Source organism: Equus quagga, chromosome 15 (genome assembly GCF_021613505.1).
Source record: "Equus quagga isolate Etosha38 chromosome 15, UCLA_HA_Equagga_1.0, whole genome shotgun sequence".
NCBI lineage: Eukaryota > Metazoa > Chordata > Mammalia > Perissodactyla > Equidae > Equus > Equus quagga.
In genome coordinates, this window is record NC_060281.1 from 71,451,791 (window position 1) to 71,474,835 (window position 23,045).

General features: G+C 45.0%; 1 protein-coding gene across 10 annotated transcripts in view; it reads left to right on the forward strand.

Moving 5' to 3' along the window:
- Positions 1–23,045, forward strand: part of KDM2B (lysine demethylase 2B) — a 120,025-nt gene that overhangs the window by 61,815 nt on the left and 35,165 nt on the right. For all 10 annotated transcript variants that reach the window (XM_046639705.1, XM_046639706.1, XM_046639707.1 and 7 more), the window contains one exon: positions 8,083–8,169. In XM_046639705.1, the coding sequence (XP_046495661.1) occupies positions 8,083–8,169 (87 nt within the window). The remainder of the gene's footprint in view (positions 1–8,082; positions 8,170–23,045) is intronic.

Below are 23,045 nucleotides of genomic sequence, written 5' to 3' on the forward strand. Positions count from 1 at the left end.
AAGTGCTTAACTGATTGAAACCTGAGTGTCCTCACTGTAAAATGGGGATAATAACAGGTACCTATGTCACTGAATTATTTTGAGGAACAATGAGGTAATGAACACCTCGGGTTGCTAGTAAGCCCTTGGAGAAAGATTAGCTGTTCTCAGGTAAGAGTCAGAGGAAAGCCAGGCTGTCTTTGGCCAGCTCCCCACCCTTCCCAAGCTCTTTCCCCACCTCTCAGCTTCCCCCATCCCTCTTTCAGGTTAGCGATTGAAATCTGTATTATTTTCTTAGGGCTAGCTAGCAGAACAAAGTACCGTACTGCAAACTGGCTTCAAACAGCAGAAATTTCTCCTCTCACAGTTCTGGAGGCTAGAAGTCCGAAGTCAAGGCCACGCTCATTCTGAAGTTCTAGGGGAAAATCCTTGTCTCTTCCAGCTTCTTGTGGTTGCTGGAAATCCTTGGTGTTCTTGGCTTGCAGCTGCATCACTCCAATCTCTGCCTCCATCTTCGCTTGGCTGCCTGTCTTCTCCCTGTGTGTCTGTGTGTCTTCTCTTCTTATAAGGACATCGGTCATTGGATTAGGGTCCACCCAAATCCAGTGTGATCTCATCTTAACTTGATTATATCTGCAAAGACCTCTTTTCCCAATAAGGCCACATTCTGAGGTTTTGGAGTCACGTGAATGTCGGCGGGGGTACACTGTTCAATCCAGTACATCATCTTTTTCCCTCTTCCCTCTTGGATTGGCAACCATTAATTGGCGGACACAGTCTTTCACAGTCAGATGGGATCGCCCTGCATGCTATCCCTCCGAGAAGAACCTACACTCAACTAGAACTCAGGGAACTGGGCTCCTGATGGGAGGACAAGAGGGCATTTTGCTATTTAGGGGCAGATCTAGTCCTCACATCGATGGTAAATGATTTGAAAACGACCAGGTGCCTTGCAAGGTTGTGAAGGACTTGGGCCTAAGTGGGGAGTGACCACCGAGACTGGAGGTGGGAGGGTCTTTGTCAGTTATCCCTTTGCAAGGTGATTTCGCAGCTGTCGTTGCTAATTAAGGTGATACCAGGCTCTTTCTCATGAGATCATGCTCCCCTGGCTGTCAGAGCTCACTGTAGACAGCCACCTTTCTTCTTGCATGGATTATGAGACTGCACAGAATTATGGGACAGCATGGAATTATGGGATGGCATGGAATTATGGGGCTGCAATGGAATTATGGGACTACATGGGATTGTGGGCTGCAGGGAATTATGGGGCTACATGGAATTGTGGGGCAGAATGAAATTAAAGGGCTGGAAGAGAGAGTGAGGGACCATTGCTTTCAGGTATCTTTTTTTAATGCTAAAAAAAAGACATCAATTGTATTGTTTTCTCATCAAAACCCAAATATAATAGGAAAGAAAATAATTCTAGGGGCCAGCCCCGTGGCGCAGCTGTTAAGTTCACACGTTCCACTTCGGCGGCCTGGGGTTCACCGGTTTGGATCCTGGGTGCAGACATGGCACCGCTTGGTAAGCCATGGTGTGGTAGGCGTCCCATGTATAAAGTAGAGGAAGATGGGCATGGATGTTAGCTCAGGGCTAATCTTCCTCAAAAAAAAAAAAAAAATTCTAAATTGAATACATTATCCAAACAGATGTTATCTTTTAAGACCAAAAGTTCTGGAGTCAGGCTGGCCCCCCTGAGCCATCCCTTAACCAGCTCAGTGCCCCTGGGGACTTGATGAGATGCGGATAGTAAGAATGCATGCTTGTGGGTCGTGAGGGTTCAGCAAAGTGACATGTGTAAAGCCTTATTATTATTTCAGACACGGTGGGATGAAAACAGGCCCATTTAGGGTCAAGTGGGAGAGTTTTCAGAGCCCATGACCGTGGAAGGTGTATATAGCTTTTCTCTCCTGGGGTCATCAGGTGCTGACCCCGGAACACACCTGCTCATTTAAGTTGCCCCTCCTGGGTCTTGCTGTTTTGCAAAACAGTGAGGTGTAGAGTAGGTCTCCAGCAGTGTGTGTAAAATCATCACATCCCTGCCTGCTTCAGAGGAGCCTAAAGGCGGGAAGCCAGTGCGAGGACTGCAGCCTGACCTGGTCACCCCCTGAAGATGACCCAGAGTGCAGAAAACAGCACAGCCAGATTCAGCCCCACCAGGGGGATCAGGCCACCCATGGTTGCTGAGGCTCTCCTGCGGGGGCTGGTGTAATTCCGCGCCCTGTGTTTGGTATTTTGGGGGGCAGTGAGGGGATAGAGGGTTGATGTAAGGGTCAACAAGATAGGCCTCTCACTTTAGGACCTTCAGCATGATTACAGAATAAGTAATCCCAGTCCCCTGCCTGTGCCACCTCAGGAGAATGAAGGAGAGCAGCGAGGGTTCAGAGATCTGAGTTCCAGACACCCGGGCAAACCCCAGACCTGAAAAATGGATAGGTTTATCCATGCCACTTGGGGCTTTTTTCAGCCTAAAATTAATTTCTAGGCCCCTGAATCACATTTATTACCCTTATGACATATGCAGCTAAATAAACTGTTAAGTTTCCCTGTGCTTAGAACTTGTTAAATGGATGAATTCTGCAAACAGAGGACGGGGCAGTGTATTGCAACAAGGAACATGGCACAAGTCAAAAGGGATTGGTCAACATCTGTTGAGCATTTTCCATGCGCCCGATACCTTCCATGCATTGTGATCCTCACCACAACCAGACAAAAAATGGGGACTGTTATTTTCCCGTTTTTTTAGATGGGGAAACTGAGACTCAGAGAGATGTGGTGACTTGCCCAAATCATGCAGCTAATAAACTTTTGACCATAATGCGCTATGGCAAGGCTGGTAAGTTAGTTTCCTGTGACTGCCATAACAAATAACCAGAAGCTTGGTGGCTTAAAACAATAGAAATTTATTCTCTGACGGTCTTGGAGTCCAGAAGTGGGAAATCAAGGTGTTGGTGGGGCTGTGCTCCCTGGGAAGGCTCTAGGGGAGGATCCTTCCTTGCTCTTCCAGTTTCTAGTGGTTCCTGGTGTTTCCTGGCTTGTGGCCACATGACTCCCATCTCTGCCTCCACCTTCCCATGCCTTCTTCCTTGCGTTCTTTATTCAATCCCCCTCCCCTTGCCTCTTATAAAGACACCCGTCATTGGATGTGGGGCCCACTCTCAATCCAGGATTATTTCATCTCGAGACCCTTAAGTAATTATATCTGCAAAAACCCTTTTTCGAACTAAGGTCACATTCATGGCTACCAGGGGTTAGGGCTTGAACATAGCTTTCTGAGAGACTCAATTCCGCCTAGTACAGATGGGTTTGAACAGGCAGGCACAAGATGGCGGGGCTGGAGTGGAGGGAGGGGAGACGCAAGCGGCATTGACACCTGGTTGCAGGGGCCCTTGCCTGTGGCAAGGGGCTTCCCCTGAGATGGCTGGGTTCCCCAGAGCAGCAGTCTGAGGTGCTCCGTGTGCATTACTCTCCCTTTACCAGCCTGTGGTTGGCAATTCTTTCCTGATGCCTACTTCTGTTTTATTGTCACAGTGCTGTTATTTTTAGTTACAGTATAGATGGAGTTTCTAATTGTTAACTCGCCACCCCAGGAGCAGTGGGGCCTGAATCCATTGTTAACTAATTAAGCTCTTTGAGAGAAGTTGGCATAAGGGGGAGCAGAGGCCCAGCACATCCATTGTTTGTGGTTGTCTTATTAGGTCAAAAGCAGGGCAGTTTCCAGCAGAAAGGGCCCAGTGGCCCCAGTTGTTCTCTTTTAGAAGCCTGCCCTGGGCTTTCCTACAAGGCTTGCAGGGTGTAACCTTAGGGGGCTGGGCTGGTACAGGCATCCAGGCTTCCTAGTCTTGGCTTCCAAGAGCCCCAGGGAGTGTATAAATTCTGGCAGAGCCTAGGGAAGCCAGTGACATGATTCCTTTCAGCACAATTTATTTCTCAGAGAGAAAATCTCCAATTAGAATAATCTCCTCTTCCTGCAGCCTGTCACATACAAATGAAAAGACTTCCCTGAGGGACAGAGCCCAGAGCACCCCCTGGTGGCCATCGCGGGCCACACATGGAGGGGAACTCTGCTTCCGGCAGGGTGTGGGAGATCCTGGCACTAAGGGCACTTGGGGAGGTCTCTTTATTAATTTGTGTGTGTGTGTGTGTGTGTGTGTGAGAGAGAGAGAGAGGAAGACTGGCCCTGAGCTGATACCTGTTGCCAATCGTCCTCATTTTGCTTGAGGAACAGTGGCCCTGAGCTAACAGCTGTGCCAGTCTTCCTGTATTTTGTATGTGGGATGCCGCCACAGCATGGCTTGATGAGCCGTGTGTAGGTCCATGCCTGGGATGTGAACTGGTGAACCCAGCTGTCAAAGCAGAGTGTACGAACTTAACCACTATGCCACCAGGCCAGCCCCCTTAATTTTTAATTATTATTTATCATTATCAATGTGTTGATCATTAATAATACCTACACCTTCAGTATAACTTTTTGTAGCCAGATAGGCCTCTAAGGAGACCTCACTTCAGTGTTTGGGAATTACTTGCTCCAGCTCTGCTGTTGAAATGACAAGATATCTTGAGACAATTTGGAAGGAAACTCAAGGAAAGCAAAAGCGAGTGGGCATTATTTTCAGTCATATGCAGAGCAGCATTTGTAATCTGGTGGCCCATGGCCCAAACCAGCCCACAGGTATGTTTGGCTCACTGTGGTTTTTTAAAAAGATTTTTCGATCAGTTGCTAATATTTAAAAGTGGAGAGATTTCAAGTAAAACTCTGGGTCTTTGATTTCTTCTGAAAAACCAGAGATCTGGAAGGGCTTTCATTCCCATAGGAGGTTAGTAGATTGGAATTGAGTAGCATTTGCCCTCTTTAAATGAAGCATGTGATCTCTAGTTTGCCATAGGCCACACCACTCTCTATTGCCATAGTCTATGTACATCTTTCACTTTATCAGCTTGGTTCCTGGAGGCATTTGAGCTTGTCACCCCCGGCCTAGAGTTTGAGATTGGGATAAGGGGACAGAAAATCCTGTGGAAGTGATGGGTCCCCTGCCCCAACCATATGGGGAATATATATATATATAAAGTCACATGTCATTTAACAACGGGGATACCTTCTGAGAAATGCATCATTAGGCAGTTGTGTCATTGTGCAAACATCATAGTGTGTGCTTACACAAACCTAGACAGTACAGCCTACCCCACACCTAGGCTCTACGGCACTGAGCTTATGGAGCCACCATCATTGACTGAATGGAGCGCCATGATTGACTGAAATGTCGTTATGTGGTATGTGACTATACATATATGTGTATATATATATGTATATAATTGAAAGGCTTTGGCTAACCATGGAGCATCTTCCTGGAAAATCTTTTTAAAAAATTATTTGGGGAGGGCGGGAAACATTATTTTTAGAAAAAAACAACCCTGATGTATTGTAGAGGGTGTGAAATTCATATGGATTATTAAGAGAAACCATGAAATAATGAAATTTCATGCTTGTGCAGGCCCACTTTGGGTGCACGTGCCTCTTCTGTGATTGGGGGAAAGTTTGAGAAATGCTTTCTAAGGAGTTAGTGGCAGAAGTAGCTCTCTTATTTGCAAGGAATAGACAAGGCTGGCTCGCTTCTGTATTTGTTAATAGAACCGTGAATGTGGAGCCCAGATTGGCTCCTAGGTGTCCCGTTTTTGAATAATGGGGTGTAGATCAGCTCCAGAGGTTACTGGAATATTTCCTGAGGCTTTATCACCCAGTGTTGTGACCCAGGCTTTTAGTCAGGTGGACCAGGTCAATGTCAGATTCCAACATCTCCTAGCTGTGTGATCTTGGGCAAGTCAATTAACCTCTCTGAACTTTGGTTTCTGCTTTTGTGAAATGGGGAGAATCGGCCCTACCCCACAAATAGGATTATTTTAATGTCCAGAGCAAGCACTTAACAACTGCTCCTAAGAATGGTAGTAAAATCACATCTAGCTTCACAGTGTCACCTCAAGGCGGGTATCACTGTTCTACTCTTGGGAGGAGCAGTAAGCAGCTATGGCTTACTCAAGGTCACACAGTCTGTAAGTTGCAGAACTTGAACCCAGATCTGCTGACTCTAGACCTAGCATAACAGTGACAGGTAAGTAGTGCAATATTAGGCCCCCAACTTGTACTTTCTAGAACCTCTGAATTCATTCCTTAAGGGGGGACTGCTTAGCTGCACTCCCTCCTCCCCCTTTTTAAAAATTGTGATAAAATATACCTAACATAAAATTTACCATTTTCTAGAGTTCACTGGCATCAAGCACGTTCACATTGTTGTGCATCCATCACCACCATCCATCTCCAGGACTTTTTTTATCTTCGCAAACTGAAACTCAGTCCCCATTAAACAGTAACGTCCCATTTGCCCAGCCCAGCCCCTGGAAACCACCATTCTACTTTGTGCTTGTATGAGTTTGACTCCTCTGGTTTCCTCACATGGGTGGAATCATACGGTATTAGTCCTTTTGTGACTGGCGTATTTCACTTAGCGTAATATCCTCCAGGTTCATCCATGTTGTGGCACGTGACAGTATTTCCTTCCTTTTTAAGGCTGAGTAATATTCCATTGTACGGATAGTCCACATGTGTTTATCCATTCATCTAGCGATGGACACTTGGGTTGCTTCCACCTTTTGGCTGTTGTAAATAATGCTGCTTGAACATGGCCCCCCTTTCCTTTTTTTAAAGATAGGCTGAATGATCCTCCAGTTAGACAGCACAGGTTGTGGAGTGGAGGGGTCTCCACCCCTTACTGGTTGAGTGGCGTTAGACCGTTTTCTCCACCCCGCTAAGCCCTGGTTTCCTCATGTGCGCTGTGGAAATGATAAGAAGCCATCTCACAGAGTGGTCAAGAGGATGGGATGAGAGAATGGATATGAAATAGTTATTGCAGTGCCCAGCACAGAACAAGTATTCAATACATCTTACTCAGATATTCATTCAACAAACATGCAGTGTCTGTCCTGCTGAGGCTTACATTTGCACCCCTCACCTAGCCAGTCTCACCTACCCTGAGTGGTAGACCAAGGTGGGGAGAGGGCCATGGGATGGCCCACCTGGGTGCAAGTACACCTGGGGTGCATTGTCTGCAGTGCATTTAAAAACAGCAATTAACCTCATTAAAGCTGAAACTGATGAGAAGTTGTTCTGCTTTGTAGCATCATTGGGACCTGGCAATTCTAAACAGCATCAGTGATGAAATACTCCTTCCCCAGGGACAGATGCTCCCCACAGCCCCCACCCTTTGAGGGCCCCTCACACTCCATGTGAAGTCCTCACCTGAGCTGAGTCGTGTCCATATTCTTGGTTCCTTTCTCTTATATTTCTTTTTAAATATGCTACGTACCTGTTAGAAAAATTGGCACCATAAGAATTCTATTTTGCTTTATTGTTGCTGTTAGTACTGTCTGATTGGCATTTCAAAATTAATAGACTTTATGTTTTAGAGCAGTTTTAGATTTACAGAAAAATTCAGCAGATTTCTTTTCAGTAGAGCGTTTCCACTCCCCACCCCCCAGTTTCCCCAATTATTAACATCTTATATTAGTATAGTACATTTGTTACAAATAATAAACCAATATTGATACATTATTGTTAACTAAAGTCTATGGTTTATTCATATTTCCTCAGTTTTTGCCCAATGTCCTTTATCTATCCCAGGATCCCACCCAGGACACCATATTACATTTAGTTGTCGTGTCTCCTTAGGCTCCTCTTGGCTGTGACAGCTTCTCAGACGTTCTTGTTTTTGTTGACCTTGACAGATTTGAGGAGGATTGGTCAGGCATTTAGTAGAAAGTCCCTCTTTGGGGATTTGTGGCTTTATTTTTTTTGAGTTATTTACTGGAAACTTACTATAGGTTAGTCATTGTGTGAGGCTTTAAAGGGGGATGTAGCAGTGAACCGAGACGCTTTATAAACAGCATTTATACATCAGTGACACTGACGTGGTTTCCATTGAGTGTGTGGGTGGAGGGGGGGCATCGACTGTGGAGCGCTCTCAGTCTTTGGCTGGGTTAGGTCGGCCTCCGGCCCCCTTCAGAGACCTCCCCCCTACCCTGGGCTAATATGGCTCCTTTGTTTGGCCACAGAATGTCCTGAAGGAGCACGCGGAAGACGACCCCAGTCTGGCCATCACTGGGGTCCCCGTAGTCACTTGGCCAAAGAAGACTCCAAAGGTAAGACGCAGATTGCCGCCGCTGGGAGACGGTGCCCCTGCCTTTTCCCTCTCCTGTGAGGTGAACGTTGGCATCTTTTCAGGGGGGACCCCTGGGAGAGGGCACCCCAGTTAAGAGGAATGGTTTTGGTGATTCGTTCCTTGCCAGTTTTTGTTTTTTAAAAGGGACCATTTTCCGTAGCTGTGGAAACTGCAGGCAGTGCCCCCTGGTGGTCCCTCAGAAAACTGGGGAAGTGATGTTTCACCTTCCATCTTTAGGGGAATTTTCTTTGTCTCCTCTCCTCTCCCCTTGCTTCTTTCTTTCCTTCCTTCCCTTTTTCCTCCAGCTGCTTCATGGGCTGTTTCCCTCTCTTTGAAAGTAGCCTTTTTCTCTTTGTAAAACGGATTGATGCTCACCATGAGAGTCTCATCAAACACTGGGAAGACGAGTAGTGACGTCACTGCGCGCGTATCAGGAGCAGGTTACTTTGCACAGTCCTCTGCATTCTTTATCTTATTTAGACTCCAGCGACCCGGCGGGGTAGACACTCGTGACCCGTTTTCCAGATGTGGAAACTGAGGCTTAAAAAGGCGAAGTCAGTTGTTAGGGTACTTGGCAGAGCCAGGGATGCGAAGATGGGTCTATTTGACAGCGAACTTGCAACCAGTGCTCGCCTCAAAGTCCAGCATCCAGAGAAGACCAGTAACATTTTGGCGTGTTTCCTTCCAAAGACAGTGCTAGAGTGGGATATGTATATATTAACCCATTTAGTAACCATCTATCTATCTACACGTGGCTTCACCACTTTCTTGAGCAAGTTATATAAGTTCCCTGAGCTTTACTTCCTCATGTGTAGATAGGGTTATACCAGTACCTACTCCGAATGGTGGTTGTGAGGACTAAAGGAGATAAGCCATTGTTGAATTTATCTCTTGAATAAACTTGTTTCTGGTTTACTGTAATAAGAAATGAAATAATGCCTGCAAAGTCCTTAGGACCAGGACTGACCCGTGGTTAGCGCTCTCTAAATGTTGGTTGTGACTTAAGCAGCCTCCTCGTGGATGGGTATTTTGCTAATTTCTGATTTTTTTTTGCTGTTATAAAAATACTCAGAGGAACATTCTAGATCTGTGCTGTCCAAAATGGTAGCCACTAGCTGTATGTGGCTATTGAGCTCTTGAAATGTGGTGAGTCCAAATTGAGATATTTAGTATAAATATTGCCTAGGATATACTCACGCTAAAAAAGATTATTTGTTGTTCATCTGAAATGTAATTGAGTGAACTGTATTTTTGTTTACTCAATCTGGTGACTCTAGTTGAAATGATAATATTTTGGATATATTGGTTAAATAAAATAGATTTTTAAGATTAATTTCGCCTGTTTCTTTTTACCTTTTTAAACGTGGCTACAAAAAATTTGTAAGCGCATAGGTGGCTCACATTATATTTCTCTTGGACAGTGCTGTTCTAGGTTATTCTTTTCACCTTTGTTCGATTATCTCCTTAGAGTATGTTCCTACACGTGGGATTGCTGGGGAGAAGGGCACCCATTACTTGCAGGTATTGAATTCTAATTCTCTTTGAAGCTTAGTGGGAATTCAGGTGGCAATAGAAATGAAAAAGATATTGCCTCCATGTCTTCTGCCCTTCGTTCTCCAATCTGTGGAGGTGTGCGGAATTTTAAAGTTGACTTACCCCTACGTGGGCACTAAATATAAATGCCATTTATCAGACCACAGACTGTACCTGCAGACATAGCACCTTGAAACAACCCAGCCAGGCCCCCAGCTGCTCTGAACGTGAAGAGGGAACCGTGGCTTTGCCTCACCGCCCGCTTCCCCCCTGGCCGAGGAATTGCTCCAGGGGAGGGATTAGGGTTCACAGAACATGGGCTTTTAAAAAACAAACGCACCACTATGCACTATTATCTCAGAGTTAATGGAGGGGTCCAAATGAGCCTTTCTGGGAGAAATCACTTCAGGACTGCAAATGTGTCCTGTCTTCCGTGCCTGAGACCCTCAGCCCACTTGTAAGGGGCTTAAAGGCACTTTTTTTTAAAAAAATCAAACCTCTGCCCTCTTTCCTCCAAAGGCCTAGAAACAGGGAGCTGGCTTCTAGGGGGGCAGTAGCCCCTGTCTAAGTAAGATTCCTGTGGAGGACAGTCTGTAAGCACTATGCACAGGTTTGGCATGGCTGGTATCATCAGCACCGGCGGGAGACACTGAAACTCCTACAGTGGTTGGGAAAGAGTGGGTAGGAAGGAGAAGAAAGGACTTTCAACGCTTAACAACACTTAGGGAGTACCAGTCTTTTTTTTTTTAACACCTTGTAATAAAACAAATACAATTTGCATACCATAGAGTTCTCCCACTTAAAGTACACAATTAAATGTTTTTAGTATGTTGAAAATAGTCAAAGAATTGTGTAACCATCACCACAATCTAATTTTAGGACATTTTCAGACCCCCTAAAAGAAACCCCATCACCAGTCAGTCCCCCCTCCCCCCAATCTTTCCCTGCTCACCCCAGCCCCTGGCAACCACTAATCTGCTTTCTGTCTCTATGGATTTGCCTATTCTGGACATTTTGTATAAGTGGAATCATATGGTATATGACCTTTTGTGATTGGCTTTTCACTTAGCATAATGTTTTTAAGCTTCATTCAAGTCGTAGCATCTATAGGTCCTTCTGCCAGTCCTCTGCCAATCCTCCTCTTTTTGCTGAGGAAGACTGGCCCTGAGCTAATAACCGTGCCCATCGTCCTCTACTTTATATGTGGGACACCTACCACAGCATGGCTTGCCAAGCGGTGCCATGTGCACACCTGGGATCCCAACTGGCGAACCCTGGGCCGCAGAACTGGAATGTGCAAACTTAACCACTGCACCACTGGGCTGGCCCCCTTCATTCCTTTTTCTGGCTGAATAATATTCCCTTGTGTGGATATACCACATTCTGTTTATCCATTCGTCTGTTGATGGACACTTGGGCTGTTTCTGTCTTCTGGCTGTTGTGAATAATGCTGCTGTGAACATTCGTATACAGGTTTTTATGTGAACATGTGTATTCATTTCTCTTGGGTAGAGCCTAGGAGAGGAATTGACTGGTCAGATGCTAACTCTGTGTTTAACTTTGGGAGGAACTGCTGACTGTTTCCACAGTGGCTGCAGCATTTTCCATTCCCACCAGCAGGTTCCAGTTTCTCCACGTCTTCACCAACATTTATTACCTGTCTTTTTGATTAGAGCTGTGGCAGTGCAGTCTTCTTCTTTTTGATTTAGTTTATGTTTTCTATAACTTATTTTAAGTTTGCTGTATTAGTTTATAAGGGCTGCCTAACAAAGTGCCACAGACGGGTTGGCTTCAGCGACATGACAGAGATTAATCTTCTCACCATCCTGGAGGCCAGAAGTGTGAGATCGAGGTGTCAGTTGGCAGGGCATGTTTCTTCTTAGGACTCTCTCCTCGGCTTGTAGACGGCTGTTGTGTCTCTCTGTCCTTTCGTGGTCTTCCCTTTGTGTGTGCCTGTCCTAATCTCTTCTTATAAGGACACCAGTCACACTGAATTAGGGCCCACCCCAACGACCCCATTTTACCTTGGTTACCTCTTGAAAGATCCTATCTTTGAATATAGTCACAATCTGAGCTCCTGGGGGTTGGGACTTCAACATGAATTTTGGGGGGACACAATTCAGCCCACAATATTTATTATAAATTATCTCAGAACTACAAAAAGGTATAAATAATAATAATGAACACCATGGCCCCCTACTCAGCTCTAGAAATAAGTTATTGCCAGTACAGCCAAACCCCTGGGTATTTTTCCTCAGTGGATGTGCCAGTTTTTAGATGCAGTTTTTAGATCTTATTTAATCCTTACAAAGAGGCCAGGAGGTGGAGCGTATTATCTCCATGGTGCAGTTGACACTGGGGGCTCAGAGAGGTACACTGGTACACCTTGGGCCACACAGCTTGTGAATAGCAAGGCGTTCATCCCCAGATCTGTCCCTGTGCTGAGAGGAACTCAATGAAGTGTGGCAGAGGGAAGGGGGAGGGGAGGCCCACCACTATATTTATGCATTTCCTGGCTGGTGGGGTTAAAAAGTTAACAGGAGAGGAAGAAGTAAGTAAACGACTGACTGCCTGGGCCACCCGGGGTCTCTCGATTCCCAGGTTTGCAGTCGGCTTCCTCCCACTTTGATGCAGGCTGGGTTGAAAGATCAAGGGTGCTCATTGAGGCTGTCAGGATGCGAGGTAGGGAGCAGTATTCGGTCTGGGTCAGGTTACTTAACAAGTAATTAATGCTAAATGATGATTAGCAAGAAATGCTTTGATCTCCCACCTTGCCTCCTGGAGAACAAAGTCCTTTTCTGGAACTGATTAGGTGCTGCGAGGTCATTTCTGATGTGGTGTCTTTCAAATCAGAGATGCTACTGAATCACCATCCGTCACCATTCACCCCAATTGGCTGTTTCCACCAGTGGTGATGGATTTGTTTTGACCCGTCTACACTCTGGCCGCTTCCTTTTATGACCAGGTGGCAGGATTTAGGGGCCTGTCTGTGACCTTAGAACCAAGCCAAGGGAACTGAGCTTTTGAGGCCTGATCTCTGACCTCAGCCTTATTAGCAAGTTGACCTTCAGCTCACCAGCCAGACACTTCTACCCGGCCTGCCTGCTGGTTCATTCACAGAAAAGGAAACTGAGGAAGGAGGGGAGACTGAGCCGAGGTTACCTCTGGAAAGCAAGCCTGTTGATGAATCCTGCTTCTTAATCCGTTATGTCTAGTGGCCAAACCAGGCCACCACTTGAATTTCAATTATTGGCGCTTTTTTTTTGGTGAGGAAGATTGTTGCTGAGCTAACATCTATGCCAGTCTTCCTCCATTTTGCATGTGGGATGCCACCACAGCATGGCTTGACGAGCAGTGTTTAGGTCCGCACCCAGGATCTAAATCCGCGAACCCGGGGCTGCTGAAGCAGAGCACACGAACTTAACCACTACACCACCGGGCTGGCTCCTATTGGCAATTTTTATGGAGTGTAGGAGCAGAGTGGCTGGAGTGTGTATGAACAAGTGCCCTGACAGGGGACGTGGAACCGTCCCCTTCAGCAGTTATTGGATCAGCTTCCTTACGGGGACACTATGGGGCCACACAGGAACCATTGGAGGAAGCGGCATACACACACCTGATGTCCGTGTCACCCTCAGTCCTGCCTTGTTTCTTTTCCCTTCCTCTGCATTTCCATCTGGGAGGCCTGGTAAGTAGGGGTCCCTTGGGAGTGACACTCAGCCTTTCCCTGAAGGAGAGGCACATACTTCAGTAAAAGAAGCCCCCCTATACTTCCTATCTCCTCCTCTGCCATGCTCCCAATTCCTGTCACTCTGCAGTAATTAAGTTGCTGATGTACAGTTGAGGAGGAGGATGACGACGATAAGAGCTGCCATTTATTGTTGCCTACCCCGGGCCAGGTAATTTCCTAGAAGGGCAGTGTGTTCTAATGAAGACCAGCACTCAGGCTGGTGGCATCAGCTTTACTTGGGGAAGCTTATTTAAAAAAAATACAGCTTCCTGGGCCCCACCCCAGATACCGTGATTCAGTAGGTTTGGGGTGGAGCCTGGGAATCTGTACTTTCTAAATGCTTCTCAGAATCACTGGAGAGCTCTGGGGTTAGATGCACCTGGGGATTGAATCCTGCCTCTGCCACTTACTAGCTGTGTGGTTGTGGGCAAGTCTGAGCCTCAGTTTACTCATCTGTAAAAGGGGCTGTCAGAGCCTTTCGTGCAGGATTGCCGTGAGATGCTGTCTGTAATATACCTCTATAGTACGCCATCAGTCAGTGATGGCTATTATAATTTTTTGTAACTCTGGGTTACAAGTAAACAATAACCCTGAACCTTCCCTCCCAGAAGGCTGGTGATGCTCTCAATGGAGTGGAGGACACGGAAGGAAGAGCCAGGAGCAGGGGAAAGCGGTGAAAAGTTTAGAGACGTTTTCCATCCCTAAATTATTCTTGGCTGGTGCAAGAATTTAATGTCACTCAAGGGCCCGAATGGCTTAATTTCCCTAAAGTAGTCACAGCTGAGCTGAAATGGCTGGTGTTTCCTACAAGGGGCTGGTTCAAAGAAGTGCTTTCTTTTTTATCCCTTCCTCACTCCCCTGAAGGGAGATGTCCTAGGCCCTGTGAGCAGAGGGTGACTTTTGCCTTAGAATTTGCCTCTGGGGGTTTGAGGCAGCTGAGGCCACCTGCTGGGCCCAGGGTAGAAGGAGAGGGTGTTGAGAGTCAAGGGTGTCCAGTCCTTCTACCCTCCAGAGATCAGGAAAAGGCCTGAGAGCCTCGTGGGAGAGCAGCCTCCGAGACCCGGAACATGTGATGCTCACCAGGCAGGAAGGAGGCCGGCACGGGAAGCCACAGGGCCAGGAGAGCAGAGAAAGGCAAGAGAAGCCAGTGCAGCAAAAAACCTGTGATAAGAGAATACCCACAAAAGATGGTCTGCTTATTCTGAATGATGTTATGTACAATGTCAACGTCAGAAAAATCCAGTTGAAAGAAAATTGTTGGTGGTAAAGGGAGAAGCAGGGACCCAGGTCTCTGGTTTATGTGGGCTCCGATTCCAAATTTGTTAGTGACTGAACCGTATGATTTTGTACCTGCTGGTAATCTGGATGATAAGGATCCCATCGGAGCCCCCCTTTTTAGTGGAGTGAACTGAAGCCAGAAAGTGGAAGTTTCCAGAGTCACACCACAGGAGAGATCTAGGCAGGACAGGACAGTAGCGTTACCTGCTGGCTTTCTGGAGGCACGAGTTCTAGCCATCTTCTCTCTGTACAAGTCTGTGTCCAAATTTCCTCTTAAAGATTTTATTTTTTCCTTCTTCTCCCCAAAGCCCCTATTTTTAGTTGTGCGTCCTTCTAGTTGTGGCATGTGGGACGCCCCCTCAGCATGGCCTGATGAGCGGTGCCATGTCCGTGCCCAGGATCTGAACCCGTGAAACCCTGGGCCACCAAAGCGGAGCGCGTGAACCTAACCACTCGGCCATGGGGCCGGCCTCCAAATTTCCTCGTCTTATAAGGACACCAGTCATGTTGGATTAGGACCCTAATGACCTCATTTTAACTTCATCACCTCTGTAAAGACCTTTTGTCTAAATAGGTCACATTCTGAGGTACTGGAGGGAAAGATTTCACTATATGAATTTTGGGGCAGACACAGTTCAGCCTATAAACTTATCAAACCTTCATTGACTATCTTCTTTAACATCATCTCCCAAATCCTTAACCTGGCCTTGAGTGCCCACGTCTCCAATTGTCCCTGTGCCTTAGGATCCCTTGAAGTCCTCTCATCATCTTCTATACATTGCCAGAGAACTGAATTACTCCATATTTTCCACTTACTTGTCAGCCTCAGTCTTTGTGGGAATACCCTTCTTATTTTCCCACATAGAAATTCTCCACCTTTAGGCGACCACCTTCTCCAACCTAATTCCTTCCTCACCAGGAAGCTTCCTGAGCTGGATGTCTTCGAGCTGTACCTCCAGAGCCCCACTCCAGCGCCCCACTCCAGCCTCCTCCAGGCACTCTGTGGGCTGCATCAAAGGAATTCTTTACCTCTCTGGCTTCTGGTTGGGCTCAGCCAATGGGAGGTATCAGCAGGAGGTGGGAGGAGAGAGAGGTTGGGGTATTTATTCCCCTGGTTTCCTCCCCATGGCATCATTGCAGGTTGGCTATTTCCTTCCATGAAGATCACAGCTTCTGTTTCATTGCTTTCTCCACGTTTGCTCTCTGCTTTTCTGATTACCATTCCCTCCCCCAGCCCATTGGTCAAAGGGAGGTAATGGCTCATCACTGTCACTAGGCTTGGGGCGCATCACCATGCCTTGTTGGTTTCCCTTGACTCTATTTACACTCTGTAAATTGAGCCTTTGTTAAACTCTTCTCCAGGACCTGGTGTGAGGGTGCCAGGGTGCCATCTATTTTCTGCCAACATCCTGGCTGATATACTCCCCCAATTTCCCTTCCCACTGGATGTCCACATTCTTCTCTGCATTTTGTTGCATATCTGTCCTAAGCCTCCACTAGCTTCTTGGGACTGGAGCTCACCTTATTAATTCTTTCCTTACCCCTTCTTGTATCCTATCATGCAAGATTGCTCCCAGAGAGCATGGGCCCGGGCAACGTTTGTTGAATGAATGAACTTGAGAGCAGGATTTTCCCAGAGGTTCTAAAAGATGAAGTTGTATTCAGTCAGTTTCCGTCTCTTTGCTGTTTCACCTGCTCTCCAGATGCCTCCGAGTCTTCTCTTTGGTGAGAATAAGATTCTCCCCTTTAACTTTTGTGTCTCAGTCCCAGCCAATTGTTGAAAGAATGCTAAATGGAAGAGTACTAAAAAGAGCTCCTGGCGCTCCCTAGATCCTTTTGTCCCTCAAATTTAGGCATCCCCCTTAATCCCACTGGATTTACCTCACCTGGAATTTTTCAGCCATCATCTGTATCATTTTAGAACCACTTTATTGGAACTTTAAGACAGTGTTCAGCTGCAATAACCTGTAATTAAAGTCTATAGCCCAGGATTTCTTTCTTAGTCTGATAACCTGCTCAGCTGTCTGTGTTAATAATGCCAAAGACAAATTCTTGGAAAGCAATTGAGATATTGAGGGCTCCTGCCTTTGGTGGAGTAATTAGAAAGCTGGGCAGGCACTGTAAGTGATTGCTTGCCATTATCATGGTTTTATTTTTGGAACAATGGCCTATCCTTCAGACTTTTCTTTTTGTCAGATGTCATCGTGTATTTCTCATTTTAAAGGAGGACACTTGATCATTGACATTGGGAATAAGTTGTCCTAGTCTTTCTTTCCCCTCTCTATGATTTGGCCTTGCTGGAAAGACGGATGTGTGCGCGACCAAATGACGTTGTCAGATAATCTGTTCTTCAAATTTAGGTGATCTAGAGGAAAAAAGCACAATTACGTGAATACAGGTGAAATATTTACATTGTTTGATTTTGCTTCATGTTGCAGAGATGGGAAGGGCAAAGGTATTTGTCGGGACAAGGGGAACCTTGATTATACACAAAGAAAGTGGGTGGGAAGTGAAAGCTGTAGTAAAACCTGCTCTAAACCACCAAGGAGTGTAAAGGACTGAACAGCAAGTACTTTGAAGGATTTCAGAGATAATCTCACTTAGAAAAATGATATATATATATTTTTTGGCCATTTAGATTTGTTTCCCTCCTGGTTAATGTTTATGGGACGAGATAGCAGGAGGGCTTGCTGGTTTGAGTGTTCCTGATTGATTGATTCTTCTGGGGAATGGTGTTATTTCTTATTTTATTTTTATCAATTGTGGAAAAATATACATAAAATTGACAATTTTAACCATTTTTATGTGTACACTTCAGTGGCATTATTAAGTACATTCACATTGTTGTACAGCCATCACCACCACTCATTTCCAGAAATTTGTCATTATCTGAAATTGAAACTCTGGACCCCTTGAACACTAACTCCCCATTCCCCCTTCTCTCCAGTCCCTGGTAACGACCTTTCTACGTTGTCTCTATGAATCTGACTCCTCTAAGTACCTCATATGAGTGGAATCATACAGTATTTGTCTTTTTGCGCCTGGCTTATTTCACTTACCAGAAAGTCCTCAAGGTTCATCCTTGTTGTAACATGTGTCAGAATTTTTTTCCTTTTTAATGCTGAATAGTATTCCATTGTGTGGATAGACCACATTTTGTTTATCCGTTCATCTGTCAATGGACACTTGGGTTGCATCCATCTTTGGCCATTGTAAATGATACTGCTGTGAACATGGGTGTGTAAACATCTTTTCAAGTCCTTAGTTTCAATTCTTTTGGATATATACCCAGAAATGGAGTTGCTGGATCATATGGTAATGTTATGTTTAATTTTTTGAGGAACTGCCATACCATTTTCCATAGCGGATGCACCATTTCATATTCCCACCAACAGTGCACAAAGGTTCTAGTTTCTCCAGATCCTTGCCAGCACTTGTTATTTTCTGTTTTTTTGACAATAGCCATCCTGATGGGTGTGATGTGGTGGGTGTTATTTCTTTTTAACTCACTTTATTTCTTTATACTGAAGTATTCTTTAGAAAATTACTGATATCATGGCATTCTACCCTTAAATACTTAGATTTGCACCCTGAAAAAGAATATTTTTCTACATAGCCAAAATAATGTGACACCTAAAAAAATGTACAATTCTTTAATACTACCTAATGCCTGGTCATATTCAGATTTCCCAAATTACCCTTTACAGCTGCTTTGTCCAAATCAGGATCCAGTCCAGGACCACACATTGAATCTGTTCTTAATTCTCTCTTTTAATCTAGACATTTCTCAGGACAATGATTTGTAGAGAAGATGGAACCATGTGTCCTGCAGAATATCCCGCTTTATATAATTGTCTGATTGTGTCCTTGTGGTGTCATGTAGCTTCTTCCCTATCTCTTGTAATTTCTGTAAACTGGAAGTTAGATCTAAAGCCTTGGTTAGATTAAGGTTAAATATCATAGTTAGTGGATTAAGGTGATGCCAGCCTGATTCCTCCATTATTCAGTTATGTTGGTCCCTCTTTCCTCCAGAGAATAATCTGGAAGCGAATACGTTGGCCCCTTGCTTCCCTCCATCATTCACTGATGGTTTCAACACCAATTGATCCTTCTTTCCTGTATCAATAATTTTATCAGGAGACGAAAAGGAAGCTTTGAAGTCCATCATCCCTCCCATATGGATTAGCTGGCTTTCTTTTGCAGGACTTTCCCTCATCAGTTGGGGCTACCTTTAAATACAGTTCCTCCTGAAAAGGCAGCATACATGCTTAATTCTTTCCCTTTAAATACCAATTTTCAAAGTAAGGAGTTGGTTTTAATGACTGCTTCAGATGGTGACGGATGAGTTTTGTCAGGCTTTTTCTATTTTGAGTGTCATGATAAACTCATGGATTTTCATAGATCCAGGGGGCTTTTAGAGGCAAATTGGCCTGCTGGAGATGAGCCATTTTTAAAGAAAAGCAAGAATGGTAAATGAAGAGCAGCACATGGCAACAGCCAGAGAGTGTGTGTGTGTGTATGTGTGCTCATGTCTGTTCCCCATCCCTACTCCCAGCCACACCAACCTGTCTGCGCTTGCATTTGTCATTTGTCCCAGAGCAGAAGAGCCTATCCGACCCCCGCAGTGACTGTTAGCAGCTCGTTTGAGAGGTGATTCAACTATCTCTTTGGTTTGGTTAGTTTCAACATGCCCCAGGATTTAGGGCCTTCATTTCCTAACCAGATTGCCTTTCAGGAATAGGAACTAAGATCCCTCTAAAGTGATGGCTGATGAAAATAAAAATTTTTTAAAAAATATGCTTTTTTATTGAGGTAAAATTCACCTAACATAAAATTAACCATTTTGCAGTGAACAAGTCAGTGGCAGTTAGTATGTAGTCAATGTTCTGCAATGATCACCTCTATCTAAGCGCCAAGATATTTATTTTTATCACTCCAGAAAGAAACCCTGTACCCATCAGCAGTCACTCCCCATCCTGCGTCTCCTCCCTCCAGCCCCTGGCAACCGCTAATCTACTTTCTGTCTCTATGGATTGACCTATTCTGGACACTTCATATAAATGGAATCATATAGTACGTGGCCTTTTGTGTCTGGCTTCTTGTTCTTAGCATGATGTTTTCAAGGTTTATCCACATTGTAGCATGGATCAGTACTTCATTCCTTTTTATGGCCGAATAACATTCCCTTGTATGGATATGACACATTATGTTTACTCATTCGTCAATGGATGGAAATTGGGTTGTTTCCACATTTTGGCTATTGTGAACAGAGCTGCTATCAATGATGAACATAATTTTATTCCTATTTTGCCTGTTAACTGTCTGCTTTATCATCCCATTTTGAGTAATCTTTGGATTTGGTCTTTTCTTTTGAATCTAAGTTCCACGTAACTTTATACAGACTTGTTTCTCCAAGTTCTTTTTTGAGGATGGTAGAATAGATAATGTGATGGGTGCTCTGGTTAGGAAGGAAACCAAGGGGGAGATGTGGTCTTGTTAAGAGAAATATTTTTAAATTACAAAAGTCCTGTTTGTAGGCTGGAATTATGCTGGCATGTTATGTACTTTTAGCTCCTCATATTTTCTGGAGCCGGGAGTGGGGAGTCGGGGTTGTAAAGTGAACCTATTTGTCTCGTCCGGATTGTCTGAGCACTCAGCCTTAGCCTGGATTTTCGGAGGGAAATGAATAGAGAAGGGAAGTAACTTTCTAAGGTCAGCGAATGAATTGGAAATAGGGTGGGTGATGGAAAAACATTTCTCAAATCACTGCCAGTCACCTGTTAAATTAGTTAATTTTTTAAAAATCCTGTGCACAGCCACAAGTCTTCCAGTGAATGTAAATATTTATTGGTTGATTTTGGTAATGTAAGGAGACAGTATTAGGAGAGGAACCCCCATTTAACAGAAAGCTCGGTCTGTTTAAAAGACCCATATGACAAATACACGTGGTTTTTAAATGCTTGTGGAATGCCTCTCCAGGGGGAAAATGAAAAGCAATTAAATAACATCAGTAATTTCCTTAACAGAAATCACTGCAGCCCTTGGTCTGTCATTCAGTCACTCTCTGAACCACAGTTTTATCCAGGCAACCCCGGCATCAGTCCTAAGTTGCTATGTAACCCTATGCAAAAATTCTTCTTATTTACATTTTATTAGAAAAATAACTCTCCAAAAGACCTTCTTTTGCCATTAAGGGGGAAAAAACCTATTGAAGAACAGAGAGACAAATGGTAAAATAATAGTAAAATAACTGAAGCATGCATTCTCTATTGCTTGTTAAGCACAAATTATTACTTGCATCAGGAAGGGACCCTGTGCATGCCTGCTCTGTCATTTCTCTTCCCTCCTTAGGGACATGTTTACAAATGGTGTCCACTGGTTCAGGACTCTTTCCCTGCCCCGATCCTTTGGAAATAATGTTTCCAAGCTTTTGCCCAGCCCTTTGTGACTTAAGTAGGAGGAAAGGGGCCACATGCTGAGAGATGCTCGCCGGCAGGAAGCCCAGAGTCCAGGGGCACTACCCAGTCTGCCCTTTTCCCTTCCCGTTCCTGGAAATGAGGATGGCGAGGATGGCTTCCCTCTTCCTCTTCTCTTGACCCCTGCCCTGGGACAGCCTGCAGCACCCTTAGGTGTCTAAATCTGGGCAGAATCTCTTGGCCGATAGGGGTCATTCCTGGTGTCTCATGATCTGATAGACCAGAATATTAAATGACACTCAGAGAAAGCAGGCAAGTGGGTAATGACTGTGACCGAGGGGGACTTGGCTTCCATTTGTTTTTGCTTATTTCCTCACCACTTGGTGTAAGTTCTGGATCCTCCTGGTTCAGGGCAAGCACCAACTGCCTAGGTGGCATGAGTTTCAGGGAGCTCTTACTAAGACTGTAAGCATTGGCTCAGAGAGAGTGTTCAGTTCTTAGGGTCACTCAAAGATGAAGTCAAAGGTACAATGTCAACACTAAATTTTAAGGTGGCAAGTCTACTGGGTGAGGGCTGGCACAATGTATTTTATATACAGTCCAGCACACTGTTAATACAAAACAAATGATGGATAATTGTGTGGACCAGTAAGCTAAAGGAAACTTGATTGTGGGAAGTAGAGGAAGAAGCTCTTTGCAAATGTCAGAAGAGGAATTTTTTTCCTTTTTTGGTGAGTAAGATTAGCCCTGAGCTAACATCTGTGCCAATCTTCCTCTATTTTGTATGTGGGATGCCTCCACAGCATGGCTTAGACGAGCAGTGCCATGTCTGCGCCCAGGATGCAAACCAGGGAAACCCTGGGCTGCCGAAGTGGAGCACACGAACCCAACAACCCGGCCATGGGGCCGGCCCCCAGAAGAGGAATTTTTAAGAGGTGTTAGGATAGTGGCTGCCAGGAGCCTTCTTAGCATTTAGAGAGGACCCACCGCATCATCATGTCTTAATCCTGGCTTCCCACTTCCATGGTTGGCCCCTGACAGATCAATCAGACAGCAGTTTGGTTATCAAAACCATACCTACCTGCCTTGAAATTGAATTTGAACCAAGAATACAGAATTTGCAAAATTTAGTATGAAACACGTAAGCCTGAGTTTTTCACTTGGATTATTATGCAGGTCTCATTTAGCATCCTTGTCTCTTGTCGCAGGCATGAGGCTTTGGAGTGGTGCGATTAACAGCCCAGGCTCCAGGCTCCAACTGCCTATGGGTTCAGATCCAGGTCCTTTCATTTCCTAGCAGCAGTGTGCCTCAGTTTCCTTGTCTGTAAAATGGGTGAACAATGGTACATACCTCACAGGGCTGGTAAAAGAATAAATGAGATAATGTCTACAGCACACTTAGTGCTGGGTCTTGCCCTTCAACCAAGCTTAGTAAATATTAGCTGCTGAAATTGCCTAGGTCCCTGGAGGAGGTCTCCGGCTTGAGCGCTACTTCATAATTTTCTTGGGGCCTCTATTTCTTCACTTGTGAAGTGAGGGGCTCTGGTGAGGCCCCTTCTAGCTCAGAAATGATATGACGGAAGGAAGGAAGTTTGTGTTAGCTACAGCTTCTGTTTATCAACACTTTCCCTTTCTCTTCTTTGAGCCATGATAAATGAAAACTGTCTTTTTACTTCCTTAAATACAGAAGTGAGCTTTTGAGAGTTCTCAAAATCAGCTCAAAGACAAGTCTAAATAATCTTGCATTCCTGATATGTAATGGGAGAGACCTTTAAGAAAAAGCCCTGCTTCCATACCTCTCTCTTGATGCATTACATTATTTGGGTATCTCTGTATGCTTCCAGTTTTGATCAATTACAATGAAGTGAAAGCATGGTTAGCATTTTATCAGTGCCCCCC